The following is a 13,833-nucleotide window of genomic DNA, read 5'->3' as shown; positions in this document are numbered from 1 at the left end:
GCACAGTACGAGAACAGATGAGAATTTCTGGTGCTATCCCTACTTAGGTCATCCCGCTGGCAGTTAACGTTGATCCACCCCCAGGCTATGCAGGCTTCCGTTGTGTCCCAGGAACCAGCCATGCAACTCCGTGATTCAAGTACCGGCTCATCTCCCGGAATTTCCATTCTTCCATTTCTCGGGAGATGAAGCGTGTGTAACAGTAAGTAATGACACCGCATACTGACATCGAGCACATGTAGTGGTACCCACAGCATAGGTAAATAAAGCCTACCGCATCAAACCGCGAACTCTGAATCTCCATTCCTCGCTCCCACCACAATGGCATTTACTATCGAAGCCAGCGTGGACCCTCAAGTTTATGTCTCAGAGAAGGAAGAGCAGAATGCGTATGTTCCCGAGAACTACCATATCCCTGATGGCACTACCCCCAATCTCGAGACATATATGTACTATGCCAAGATTCAACGTGATAAGGAGGCCCTATCTGCAAAGAATGATACTGAAGGTGGCCTTTGGGGTGGCCTGTTCTCAAGAAAATCCCAACGTTCTCAGGAATCTGACAAGCGTTCGGTTGCATCAGCCAACTATGATGGGAAGAACGTAACTCCTCCCTCAGACGAGGGGGGCGCCGCTCTAGTCACCGCAGACGAGTACCGTGCTGCTTCGGGGGCTCTTAGAACGGCCACATGGGGAAGCGTGTTCTATCTTATTACAACTGGTAAGCGAATTGTCAATTTTCATGGGTTCTATCTATGACATCCTTCGCAAGATATTTTGGGTCCTTACTCTACCCCGTGGGCATTCCAACAAGTTGGATATGGTCCTGGTGTAGCTTGTTTCTTCGTCTTCGGCATTTTGGCTGCATACGGTGGCTTCATCCTATGGAGGCTCTTCTTGAAACTGGACTCGGAAAGATATCCCGTCAAGTCTTTCGGAGAACTAGGGCAACGCATCTATGGCCGTTGGTTCGGGAATCGTACGTAAACACCCATCAATGTAGAAAATCGATTGATCACGTGCATCTACAGTCTGTAACATTTTGCAAAGTTTGCAGCTCGTGTTCAATGTTGGGATCATTATTCTTCAAAATGGCCAAGGTCTTTCGCAGATGGCAAAGTTTAGGGTGACCTTGTCATGTTTTGGCGCATATTGTCATCTCACTTGCCCTTCTATAGCTATGCTTCAGCGTCTGCAACGTCGTCTGGACCCTAGCTGGAATGTTTCTTGGTCAAATTCGGACTCTTCAGAAGTTTGGCTCGATCGCCAATATCGCTATCTGGCTGAATATCACTGTCTTGATTATGACGATGGCCTTTGCGGCTAACTCACCACCTAACTATACTGCAGTCGCCTACTCTGGCCCTGTGATCACTCAGGCTATCAACGTACAGGCTTTCGAGAACCAGCTCAATGGTATCATGCAGATTGTGTTCTCATACGGTGGAGCGTAAGTCATCATGATTCATAAAAACATTCATGTGCAAATGAACAAATTCTTTTAGCATGATTTTTGTGGAGTTTATGGCTGAAATGCGGCGCCCAATGGATTTCTGGAAGGCTATGGCGTATTCCCAGATCTTTATCTTCATCGTATACATGTTCTTCGGTCTCTTCGTTTATTCATACCAAGGCCAATATGTTGTTAACGTCCGTCCTTTCTCTCTTAACTTGAAATCCTAATGACGATGCTCTTGCAGCCGGCTAATCAGGGAATTTCGACTTATGGCCTACAGACTGCGGGGAACGCCATTTCTTTGACCGCTGGTATCATTGCCGCCGCATTATATGGCAATATTGGTGTCAAAATCATCTACAACAACATCTTCGTGGCGATCTTTGATTTCCCAGTGTTGACTGCGACTCGGGGTAAATACTACTTTGCCATCTTTGTCATAGTGTATTGGGCCATTGCCTTCGTTATTGCATCCGCCATCCCGCAATTCAGTGCCCTCTCGTCGCTGATTGCTGCCGTTTGCATCTTCCGTGAGTATTCATTTTTTTTCTGGTTGCTCTCACAACGACTTAAATCACCCTTTAGAGTTTACATACACCTTCCCGCCATTTATGATCATGGGTTACTTCTTGCAAGTAGATGCCGCAAAAGACGACGGGGAATTTGACATCAACAACCCCTACGCCCACCGTATTGACTCATGGACAGATATCTCGCGTTGGAAACGTGCAGGTACGTACTATCTTCTGCACAGAGTTCCCTTGCGCCAAATCTAACCCTTGCGCCAGTCTTCTATAACACTTGGCACTTCCTCTTCGCCGCGTGGAACTTCCTTCTCACACTCGCATGCTTGGCTTGTGCTATCTGAGCGCGTACTCGGCCGTCAACACGATCGTGACCGCGTTTCAAAGCTCGAGTTCTGCGGCGTTTAGCTGCCACTCACCATTGGACGTCAGCAGTTGAGGCACCAAATGGTAATACATCTTTGAACGTGCGTTCTTGTTTAATTGAACGCCGTGGGATGTAATGAACTTTGGTATGATATAGTACTTCGACTCTCTTACGCTTAACCTTATGTTACCTAATGTACCACTGGGAAGAATACAACACCTGTTATCTCGCAGCGCGCAACAGGTGCACAAGGTTCCGTATCCACCTTAGTGGGTGCTCGACGTTAACGTTCAGGATTCGCCAAACGTACGCGTCTGGTCTACGGCACGTCAAGACTCAAGATGTATCTACATATTGTAAGACGGAGCGATTTCCAATATGATGTCGACGCCATGTGCGCGCTCCACTTGAGCCCCTTTGAGGCTCCACTGTGACCATCATTCGAGTGCTCCAGTGTACGCCCATAGACATCCGTCATGTCTCCGGCATCAACGACGCTGCTTCAAACGGCTTAGTGCGAAATGTGCGAGCATGAGTCTTTGACTCATCCGTTAAACGTGGTCGCGTAAGCAGTTCAGAAGATTTACGGTCCAGCTTGAGCGTGCTGAATTGAAAGAGAATGTGATGCGAGGCAGGCAATGTCACTTGGAATCTGAACTTCGACGAATCTAGAGTGCTGATGCAGACCGGACTTTCGAGAGCGTGATGTCGCTGAGACACTCGAACGAAGAGGAAAAGACAACGGAGTACGTAGTGTACGGGCCCATCTCTTATTGTAATTCAGTGACGGTAGCAAACGTCCGAAGGTGAACGGACCGCTTGTAACAAATTCAGTACAGAACAAATGGATTCCCACTATATAGTTTGATCGGACATCGACGCAAAACAAGATATGATCGGAATACGCAACCCAACATCTACATCCCACGAGCCTCGAGACGACTCCGGAAAATCTTCTGGAACTGCGGGACATGCTCCAAGTCCATCAGCGTGTGATGTTCCCCAGGCACATCAGTATATGATGCCTCGCCACGGCTAAAGGCGGACCATGGCTTGAGCTGGTTGTTAAGCCAGTCAATCTTGGTTCCGGAAAAGGGAATGGCATAGAAAACTTCGAGTGCAGCTGAGGGGTTGGCATATGAGCAAGCGCTTCTAAAGTGACAAAGTGAACAGACATACAGACTGAGCCTGATGGGCTGTAATCTAATCCGCAATCAATGATAGACGCGGAGAGGTCCGCCCATTTATTGAGCTTCTCGAGCGTCAGCTGGAGCTCGACAATTCGTTCAGGAGGTGACATATTCCACACAAACTGGAGCTGCTCCTGCCTCGTGAGCGGTTTCAGTGGAGAAGCCAAATTATTAGCATCATGTTTCGACATGAGACCAAGGAAGGACGACAAGTGAAGCATGCCGGTCGTCCAATCAATCTCGTTCATGCGAGGGGCAATATCAGGGGGGATGTTGACGAGACCGACGAACTTAACTTCGTCGCCCATCGCCTCGAGCCGCTTTGCGACTTCAAATGCGACAACACCGCCGTAACTGTAACCTGCGATGGCATATGGTCCCGTCGCCTGAGTCTTCTTAACTGCTGCGGCATAACAGGAAACCATCTCGTCCATGGAGGTGAAGTAAGGGTGGCCGGCATCGAAGCCACGAGCACGGAAAGCATAGAAGGGACGCTCATTAAGGAAGTATTTGGCGAGATTGACGTAAATAAGCACCTCGCCGATACCGGGGTGAACGAAGAAAATGGGCATCTTGCTTCCACTGAGTTGGAGTGGAACGATGGGATCGTACTCCTCAGTCTGGGTGCCCTTGGAAAGTAAGGAGTTGATGTAGTTCGCCAGGCTCGAGAGAACAGGGTGCTTGAGGATTTTGATGGCAGAGATCTCAGGCAGGTTGAAATATTCCTCTCCTTCGCGCTTGAGCCTGGTGATTATGTGTCAGTAACGGTCGTTTGAAGGCGGAAACAGGTATATTCACCGGATAGTATCAATGGAAGTACCACCGATCTCGAAGAAGTTGTCGCTCGCTGACACTTCGTCAACTGCCAGGTTAAATATGCCAGCGTATATCTTGGCAAGCGCCTTCTCCGTCTCCGTGGACGGCGCGACGAACGTAGCGCCACGTGCCTCGCTCAGAAGCTCCTCCGAGCGAGCTATGTGCTTCGCGAGCTGGCCTTGCTTGAACAGACTGATCAAGTACGCACGAGACAGTTTACCGAGAGTGGTCTTCTCCATTTGGTTCACAGGGATGGGAACGACGAACTGAGGCGGCAGCCCAATCATTTTCACGCAGATATCCCGAAGGGCCCGGTGAGTAGCACAAAGCTTTGCGGAAGCGTCTGCTCCATCGAGATCAAAGGTTGGCGAGTAGAAAATGATGAACCCTTCAGTCTCCTGACCAGGAGCACGGTACGGAGCTACACCTAGGAACGAGTGAGTCACTCCTTCTACGGTCTGGAGGTGGGCCTCGAGCTCAGGGATGCCGTGCGAGATACCATGGACGATGACGGTGTCCTTGATACGACCGCTGAGGCGCATGATCCCATTCTCGATGATGCCGACGTCGCCGGTGCGGTACCAGCCCCCATCGACGAAGCTGGAGGACGTAGCCTCTGCGTTGTTGTAGTAGCGTACAAATACCATCGGTCCGCGAACCTGGAGCTCGCCGCTCTTTCCGTCAGGGCGCAGGGTCGAGCCGTCTGCGGGGTCAACGATGCGCATCTCGCAACCATCGATGGGTCTCCCGAGATCAAGGAACTCACGAGCAGTCTCGGTTGCGAGCACATCCGTGAGATGGTAAATGCATCCGGCACTGCAGCATCCTCATCAATTTGTCTAGATACCCGTATGGTTTAATTAGTCTTACCATGTTTCTGTCATTCCAAACCCAGGAGAGAGAATGAACGATACAGTGGAGGGGTTCTTGCTAAGCTGCTTCATGGTAGCAACAAACGCTTGGGCGGTCTTGAGAACAACAGCTTCACCTCCACTGATGATCCGCTTGATGGAGGATAAGTCGAAGCATCCGAAGAGCTCGGTGCGCTTTTCCAGATCACGAGTGAGCTTGGAGAGCAGGAAATTCGGGGCAAAAGTGATTTCGATTGACTATAAATAGAATGATAAGAGACACATCAAGCTATGGTCGAATTTTGGCATGCCTTTTCGTCGATCAGACGGAGCAGCCGAAGGGGGTCAGCAAGGATAACAGATACGTGCACATGGAGTTGCGAGGCGCCACATAGTAGAGGCGTGATGTGCATTTCCAATGATCCTCCGACGTGATCAAATCCGACCCCTGAAAGTCATGATCAATTTAAGAATAAAGTTAAGCAACGTGTGTCTTACAGTTCAAATATCGAGATTTGGATGTCAAGCCGAGGCTTTGGCCCTTCGCACGGCATGCAGCAATAATTGTGCGGTGCGTGTGCACGACCGCCTTCGAGAATCCAGTCGACCCTGAGGTCAAGAACAGGATCGCCTCGTCGTCTGCCTTAGCGTCATATGCAACCCAGTCAGCTGAGACGTTGAATGTCTCCGCCGACGCCTTTAATTCGGAGAGTAGGTGGACCTCCAAACTGGAAATCGTGCTGATATGCTCGGCCCCAAGTTCGTCGGTCAACCAAATAGCAGACCCAAACAAATTCTTGATGTGGGCGACATGGCCCTCTTTGTGGGCCTGGTGCGCGCTAAGTGCAGGCTGGAAGAAGGGCACATAGCCGGCCAACAAACACGCCCATACAACTGCCATATTGTCTTCGTGCTCCGTCAGGTACACGACGACGACTGAACGTGTGGGTTTGCCCCACTCTAGCATGGCACGTGCAAGATTGCGAACATAATGGTTGAACACTCTGAAGGTCTTCGTCTGAATGGAGGAGTCATGTGCTGAGGAAGTTATGAAATCAAGCTCGTGGGACGGATAACGGTCAACAGCTTGAGTGATGACGTCGTGGAGAGTATTAGGTTGTGGAGAGGTAACAAAGGACTTGAAGGTGGTGGAAGAGGCTGCGACGGGTGCCATTGCAAGGTAAATTCTAAAGCAGTGATACTCTAGGACGTTGAGCACTCACTAGCTTTCTTATATATGCACAGGTGCTAACATATGCCTTGCTTGTACGCAAATGCTCAATTGTGTATCGGAAGGGTCTGGAATTCGCGCGATACTCAGGAAAGCCCACATGCATAGTACAGTGTCGGGTGTAAAGACGATCCTCAAGTTATGTAATCATTGATCGTTTTCGAATTGTTAATCATCTGAATCAAGTATCCCCGATTACACCGTCGACTGCCAAAAACCTATTGGAGAGCCCAAAAATGGTCAAGGTGTCAATGAGCCCTGAGTCCCAGTGAAAATCGACAAGAAGGGGAGGGATACGTGGCAATAGACGTCGAAGGACAGAAGCAAATAGATAGAAATCTAAGAAATTGGAGATGTCAAAAATACAAAATGCAACGAATTGTGCAAAGTTCGAAAATGCAAGTAAACGCAAGGATTGTTTGCGACAAACTTGCATTTTCCAACTCATTGCACAACATTACACATACACAGATATACACTCACACTCGATCACAATGTTTGCACAAAGTCCCTTGCTCCTACTATCATGGACATCAGCAACCTCAAAGCAGGTATCCACAAAGTGGTCTATGTTTTCGATGTCTATCGGTACATATCCCTCCCCTTCTTGTCGATTTTCACTGGGCCTGAGTACTTGAGTAGTGTTGTTGGCAAAACAGCTGAGTTTGCCAACTGGTTGTGCCAGACCGGTTGTGCCCGGTGATCGGCAAAACTCATGCAAAACGGGGGTGGCACAACTTGGCAAAACTCGCAGAGATGTAACTTAAATCTGATAAAATATACCTTAAAATTCAATAGAACATTGTCCCTAAAGCTTTAAAGCAAGATGTTCCATGGTGGAGGACACCCACTTACATCATTGATGAATATGGACAATTTCAAGCGCCTAGAACTCAAAGGTTACACTTGGCATTCAAGTTGCAAAGTGCTGAAATGATTGGGATATAATGATAGCGAAAACACTTTCTGATAACCTGCAGCCCTACATGAAATTCACATACTCAAGGCCTTTACTGTGATGATTCTCTCGATTCCAGAGTCATGCAGGCAAAGCAGAGCGCACATTCTCTGATCATATAGCCTAGTACACACTCAAGAGGTTGGCATTGCTGTCGAGAGTGCACAGGATCTTGAAGTACTTTTGCGTGGGCTCCGCTCTTGACCAAACCTTGTGACGCAGATGACATCCTGCCACAGACTGAAGAAGTTCGGAACATTAACGAAGTTGAAGTGCTGGAGGAAAATGCTTTTGATTTCCATGATTGATGTCTTCATTAGGAATGTCATACACATATATAGCCTAGAGTTTCGCCACTTGGCAAAACAACCAGTTTTGCCGGTTGCAACCGGCAAAACTGACCCCAAGTAGTTTTGCCCCCCACACTAGCCCTGAGATATATTTATAATATAATTTTTTCACCATCTGTGTGAGATTTGGTTTCGAGCTATTCGAGAGCTGGGAAGCAGCCTATACAAGATATATACCACTATTAGCAGCGTTCTGAAAAAAGTAAACAAAAATTCAAAATGAAATACGGCAGGTTTGAACCCACGCATTCCGCTTGGAGCGTTGTAAGTTCACAACAAAGATATACCATTAAGCTATCAGTCCTTATATATATGACGTTGCTATTAGCTCCACAGCATTATTTATTTATTTATGTACCATATCTATCTTCAACCTTGGTTGCCGGGTGTTGTGAATAGTTTTCTCAGTATATCGCTACGGCCTAAAGCGGCAGCTGGTGGTGTAGGCCGTGGTACTAACTCTCTGAGAGCGGGCACTGGTACCTGGCCACCGTAAACCATGCAGCCTTATTCCTATCAGTGTTGTGGGCAGAAATTATGTCAGCTGGTTTGGCAGAACTAGTTCTGCCCGCAGCATGGCAGAATTTTGTAGGCAGAATCCGGCAGAATCATTATCAAACTACTCCAGGGGTTCACCGTGACAGCGAAAGATGCCCTTTTCACTGCAACCACCCTCTTATGAACTATTGCTTACGCCGCTGACGTTGAATGCCTTTTTTTGGATGTGGGCAACACTCAGTCTGCAACCTCTTGGCATCGGACACGCTTGAACCAATCACTGGCAAAAATTCGAGCAAATCTTCGTTGCCAATAGTAGGTCGTTGCCAAGGGATTCCAAGCCAATTCGTCGACACCCGAATGTGCACATGCACGTCTTCCACCAAAGTCTGTTGGCGAGATAATGGTAGTTGATAACACCTCACACGACGGACACAATTCTGCCGGTTGTGCCAGCACGATTCCTCATAAAAAATTCTGCCACCAGCCAGCACTACTATCCCGACAACGGAAGTCTGAAAGTGCAAACAAGGTTATATCTATGCTAGAAGATAGCACTACTTCTGCGTTTGAGGAAGGATGTGAGATGAATCCGTCCGAATTTCTTCGGTATCGCGACCATAGGGAGTTAAGACTTGTTCTCCTGTAAGCCAACAATGTGCTTCTTTCATCTTTGGGAAATTCATCACTCTACCAAATAGGCCAAGACCGTGACGGAAGCCCATCTGTCATCAATCTGTGATGCTAGCGTTAACTTCACGATAGTATTCCGGAATTCAAACGTGACTTGTTCAACTTTTTTGAAACTTTTTCACCAAGTTGTTCACATATCCGTAACGTCTTAATATGACTGACTATCTGATGTTTGACTTACTGACATTCCATGATGTGGCGCAAGCACACAGGTCCTCAGTCCATGAACAAGAAGGCCGTTCTTGTGCCTGAGCCACTTACCTACACAACTCGTTCTCGGAACTAGATCCAGCCAGCCAAATGTTCTCCTGGCAGGCGACGACCCTAAGGGCCTGCGAAGCAGTATACAGCCTTCTCTTTCCCCATCCTCCGACTCGCAAACATGAGCATCATGCGAGCGCATTCATGAGTTGGATTCAACTCATCATAATACCTGTCTTGAGGTCGAGTTGAAGCTTTTGTCCACCCGCGTGCTAGTGCGCAGAGTCCATGATTCGTCGGCTACACCTGGCGAGTACGTCCTGCATATGAAGAGCTATTGCTCTAACATTGCTAAATATGACTATCCACAATTATTCTGTTCATGGCACAGCCCTGCCCCATTTGTTTGTGTTACCCGGTACCCCATAACTTGGACGTTGTTTACGGGCACTGTCCTGCAGAAAAATTTGTCGTCAGAGCTGCTAAACCATCTGGACTCTCGCGAGTTACAATATTTTCCATTCAAAAGGGACTGGGTTTTTTATGCACTCGCAAAGCACTTTTGTTATCAGCATTAACGTGAGCAAGCACGTCACCGTGCACTGGAGACGCACCAGAGGTATTTTTCGCGGTAAAAATGATTACCGCTCAGCGCAAAATAAAATCTAACTACCAGCGGCCCTGAAACAAATGTCTTACCAGTCAGTCATATCATCGCCAGCCTGTTGATCGCATGTACTCCGTAGGAGCCGGGGAACGTCCAGGTTTATCATAGAAGTGCACAGTAAGCCTGAACAACCAAAATTCACAATAAGTCACCGTGTTGGTGGTAGATGGTCACGGTGTATCGTATTTGGCAACGCCTCCTGAAATAAATCAAGTACCTCGATGGCCAAAGTGCAACAAAAAACACAAATCAAGTGATATAGGACACGATCGCAAACGGTCTGGCAAAGTAGTGAGAAGAATTCAAGCAAACACTTGATGGCGTGACCAAGGCACATTAACCGCAATTGTCGTAGAATGTTAATCGTGTTTTCATGTGTTGCTCTAAAAACGGTGGGCTCAGAGCACCAGATATCATGAGAAAATGCAAAAAATCATTTCTATGATCGATTTTTGTTATAAGACAACGATAGATGCATGACGACGTAATTAGTCAAGTGAATTACTAGGTATGAAACACATCCTGATATACTCCGAGTGTAAGTAGTTGAATAGATACTGGCGAAAGACAGATATAAACATGATACGCCAATCTAAATTTTTACAGGCCACGGGCCTCGAGACGACCCCGGAAGATCTTCTGGAACTGTGGTACGTGGTCAAAGTCCATCAACGTGTAGTGTTGCCCTGGCACGTCCGCTTATGATGGCTCGCCACGACTGAACCCAGACCATGGCTTGAGCTGGTTGTTGAGCCAGTCTGACTTGCTGCCGCGCAGAGGAATGGCGTAGAAAACGTCCGTAGCAGCTGAAGAGACACGGCATATGAGCAAGCGATTATGAAGTTAGAAAGGAAATGATATACAAACTGAGTCTGATGGGTTGTAGTCCTTCCCGCACTCGATCAGGGATCCGGCGATGGCCACCCAGGGATCCAGCTTCTCAGGAGTCAGCTGGAGCTTGACGAGACGGTCAGGAGGAGACAACTTCCATACAACCTCGCGCTGCTCCTTCCTCGTCATCGGCCTCAGAGCGGGCGCGAGATCATTAGCATCATGCTTCGACACGAGACCGAGGAAGTACGACAAGTTGAGCATGCCGCCCGTCCAGTCGATCTCGTGCATGCGGTCCGCGATATGAGGAGGGATGTTGATCAGACCAACAAATTTGACTTCCTCGTCCATCGCCTCGAGTCGCTTGGCAACCTCGAACGCGACGACACCGCCGTAACTGTAGCCCGCGATGGCGTATGGTTCAATCGCCTGGGTCCTCTTGACTGCTGCGGCGTAGCACGACACCATCTCGTCCATAGAGGTGAAGAAGGGGTGGCCGGGCTCGAAGCCACGAGCACGGAGAGCGTAGAACGGACGCTCGTTCTGGAAGTATTTCGCGAGGTTGACGAAAATCAGGACCTCTCCGACACCGGGGTGAACGAAGAAGATCGGAGTTTTGTTTCCGGTCAGCTGAAGGGGAACGATAGGGTCGTGCTCTTCAGTCTGACTGTCCTTGGAGAGCAGGGAGTCGACATAGTTGGCGAGGCTCGAGATGACGGGGTGCTTAAGGACCTGGATGGTGGGGATCTCAGGAAGGTCGAAATGTGCCTCTCCCTCGCGCTTAAGCCTGAAGATGATATGCATTAGTGAGAGTCATTTTAGAGCTGGAAGTATGTACTGACCTGATGACATCAATGGAGGTACCGCCGAGTTCGAAGAAGTTGTCGCTACATCTCGCTTTCCGCGAGGTTGAAGATCCCAGCATATATCTTGGAAAGCGCCTTCTCCGTCTCCGTTGACGGCGCGACGAACGTAGCGCCGCGTGCCTCGCTCAGAAGCTCTTCCGAGCGAGCGATGTGCTTCGCGAGCTGGCCTTGCTTGAACAGACTGATCAAACGTGCACGAGACAGTTTACCGAGAGTGGTCTTCTCCATCTGGTTCACAGGGATGGGAACGACGAACTGAGGCGGCAGCGTGATCATTTTCAAGCAGATGTCCCGAAGGGCCCGGTGAGTGGCGAACAGCTTTGACGAAGCGTCTACTCCATCGAGGTCGAAGGTTGGCGAGTAGAAAATGATGAACCCTTCCGTCTCCTGACCAGGAGCACGGTACAGAGCTGCACCGAGGAACGAGTGAGTCACTCCTTCTACGGTCTGGAGGTGAGTCTCGAGCTCAGGGATGCCGTACGAGACACCGTGGACGATGACGGTGTCCTTGATGCGACCGCTGAGGCGCATGATCCCATTCTCGATGATGCCGACGTCTCCGGTGCGGTACCAGCCGCAAATAAGTGACGCTTCTTGAGGCTCCTGTTCATTTCGATCTCCGCATTTTCCTTTCGCGCTTAAGCTTTAAGTTCTGCGCACCTGTGTGTCACCATAAACGTCCCTTATTAGTAAGAAACATGTGATGTGATGTCTGTTACTAACTAGGGGGGAAATCCTATGCTGCAGTACTTCAGCGATTTCCGCAGCACTCAGTGTCGTTCTAAGTCGCACGCGGACGCGGGAGGAATGGAGCTAGACAAGCAAATATATTATCTCAGTATCGGGAAGAGACTCTGCATGTACATAGATAGGCACCTAGACAAGCAAATATATTCTAAGGGTATATTAGCTCGTATGAAATGGAAAGGAAACAATGTATAGGGCTTACATCTCAGTATCGGGAAGAGACTGAGATGCTGCACATGGCTAGGACAGTTGTTTTAAACTATGGGGACACGGGGAAAATAGGAAAGAAAATAGTAAATGAGTTTAAGACCTTTGGCACTCAGCCGACTGTCACGAGCGGCTGCATGATGGATGCGCTCGTACCTTTCATCCTGACATCTCCGTGTTTACTTCTCCCGACACTCAGCACTGACTTTGGAGAAGTTTTGCTAAATAACATACAATATAATCAGTAGATATGATAAGAGCTTATGTCAGGTACCTGTAACGTGACAGCGCTACTTTCCCAAGCTTCCTCCTTGTTTCCCACGACGACCAAACCTTTGTGCTCGTCGTTGCACACAATGACCACAAAATATACCTCAAATTTCATTATTTTAGAGCGCTCTTTTTTGCTTCCTTGTATATACCATCCCTACATACTTATTAGACATATTTTTACCTACATACAATCCACAAACTTATACAAAATGATATGTTTAAGTACCAATCCATTCACAAAAACAAAAGATCTAAAACTACTGTGCACTACTAATCCAAATCACTAGAGCTTCCCTTGCTAGAGCTCGAGCTTCCATCAGAGGACATAACCATGTCTGTGCCACCATTCTTCAAGGAGGCTGTATTCTTCTCTTCCTTGCCACATAAACAGGTTCTCCTCTGGCCGCACGTGCCCTATTATCCTTCATTCATGCATATAGTTCTGTGTCAGTTAACTTTACCCAGTGACAGCTTCCCTGATGAAGCACCCTCAACAAACTTTCTACCCCAGATCTTCCACCAACCTTGGAGGGATTTCGAACTGGCCCACCTAATGGCCAGCCAACAAGCACGAAGTTGCGGCGTTCGACTATGTTCCGCTCGTAGTTAGTATAATTCATCTTGATAGAACTCTTGATGTTGTTTTCCAGGGAAATTGAATCTAAGGAGTAGGAGATGAGTGTGTTTAATGAATTGAGCTGAAAAAATGCACCGAGTTCTTCCTGGATCATGGTGCGGCAATCACTGATCAGTTTGTTCAAAGGACGTTGACGAGGAGCAGCATGTTGATCTGCATGAGACATTAGCTTGAGGATTGACAAAACAAAATTAAGACTTACTGAGGCCGCTCACAATGAAAGACTCGAGTTTCAAGCCTAGATGATGTGGCTCCACATTGAGGATATCCTTCGCAAACTTTTCAGCCTTCTGAGTAAAAAAGACCTTGGGTTCTGAAAGATCTTCAATACTACCTCGAACCGCTACATAGAAACCCTCTATGCCCATATGAGCACAAAGAGCCATCCACTATAAGGTAACAAAATCAGCTTTGTAGATAGTCAAAGTGTGAAAACTTACTTTGCAATCCATGGAAGCAAAGGATGCATT

At 48.1% G+C, this 13,833-nt stretch overlaps 3 protein-coding genes across 3 annotated transcripts; 1 reads left to right on the top strand and 2 right to left on the bottom strand.

Moving 5' to 3' along the window:
• Positions 1–321: 321 nt before the first annotated feature.
• On the top strand, positions 322–2,324 carry F5147DRAFT_770609 (transmembrane amino acid transporter protein-domain-containing protein; the record flags this gene model as incomplete). Its single annotated transcript, XM_041441166.1, has 8 exons — positions 322–721; positions 773–979; positions 1,032–1,126; positions 1,179–1,450; positions 1,506–1,650; positions 1,701–1,986; positions 2,042–2,188; positions 2,245–2,324. 8 exons carry the CDS (start codon positions 322–324, stop codon positions 2,322–2,324), a joined length of 1,632 nt encoding a protein of 543 aa, XP_041295781.1.
• A 558-nt stretch (positions 2,325–2,882) lies between these two features.
• Positions 2,883–6,628, bottom strand: F5147DRAFT_45020 (atromentin synthetase). Its single transcript, XM_041429898.1, has 6 exons — positions 5,703–6,628; positions 5,516–5,652; positions 5,224–5,462; positions 4,336–5,169; positions 3,527–4,281; positions 2,883–3,470 (listed from the first exon to the last, which is right to left on the bottom strand). Exons 1-6 carry the CDS (start codon positions 6,376–6,378, stop codon positions 3,265–3,267), a joined length of 2,847 nt encoding a protein of 948 aa, XP_041295780.1. The 5' UTR covers positions 6,379–6,628; the 3' UTR covers positions 2,883–3,264.
• Positions 6,629–10,475: 3,847 nt separating this feature from the next.
• F5147DRAFT_759146 (Alpha/Beta hydrolase protein) lies at positions 10,476–13,815 on the bottom strand (the record flags this gene model as incomplete). The annotated part of the gene is made up of 10 exons (XM_041440432.1): positions 10,476–10,608; positions 10,666–11,420; positions 11,525–12,102; positions 12,223–12,312; positions 12,660–12,674; positions 12,728–12,880; positions 13,251–13,387; positions 13,439–13,516; positions 13,566–13,752; positions 13,804–13,815. The coding sequence occupies 10 exons, from the start codon at positions 13,813–13,815 to the stop codon at positions 10,502–10,504; spliced, it is 2,112 nt and encodes a 703-aa protein (XP_041295779.1). The 3' UTR covers positions 10,476–10,501.
• Positions 13,816–13,833: the final 18 nt, after the last annotated feature.

The sequence above is a fragment of the Suillus discolor genome (genome assembly GCF_016758755.1).
Source record: "Suillus discolor strain FC423 chromosome Unknown F5147scaffold_12, whole genome shotgun sequence".
In the NCBI taxonomy this organism is placed as follows: domain Eukaryota; kingdom Fungi; phylum Basidiomycota; class Agaricomycetes; order Boletales; family Suillaceae; genus Suillus; species Suillus discolor.
This window is presented reverse-complemented; position numbering and strand designations above follow the sequence as displayed.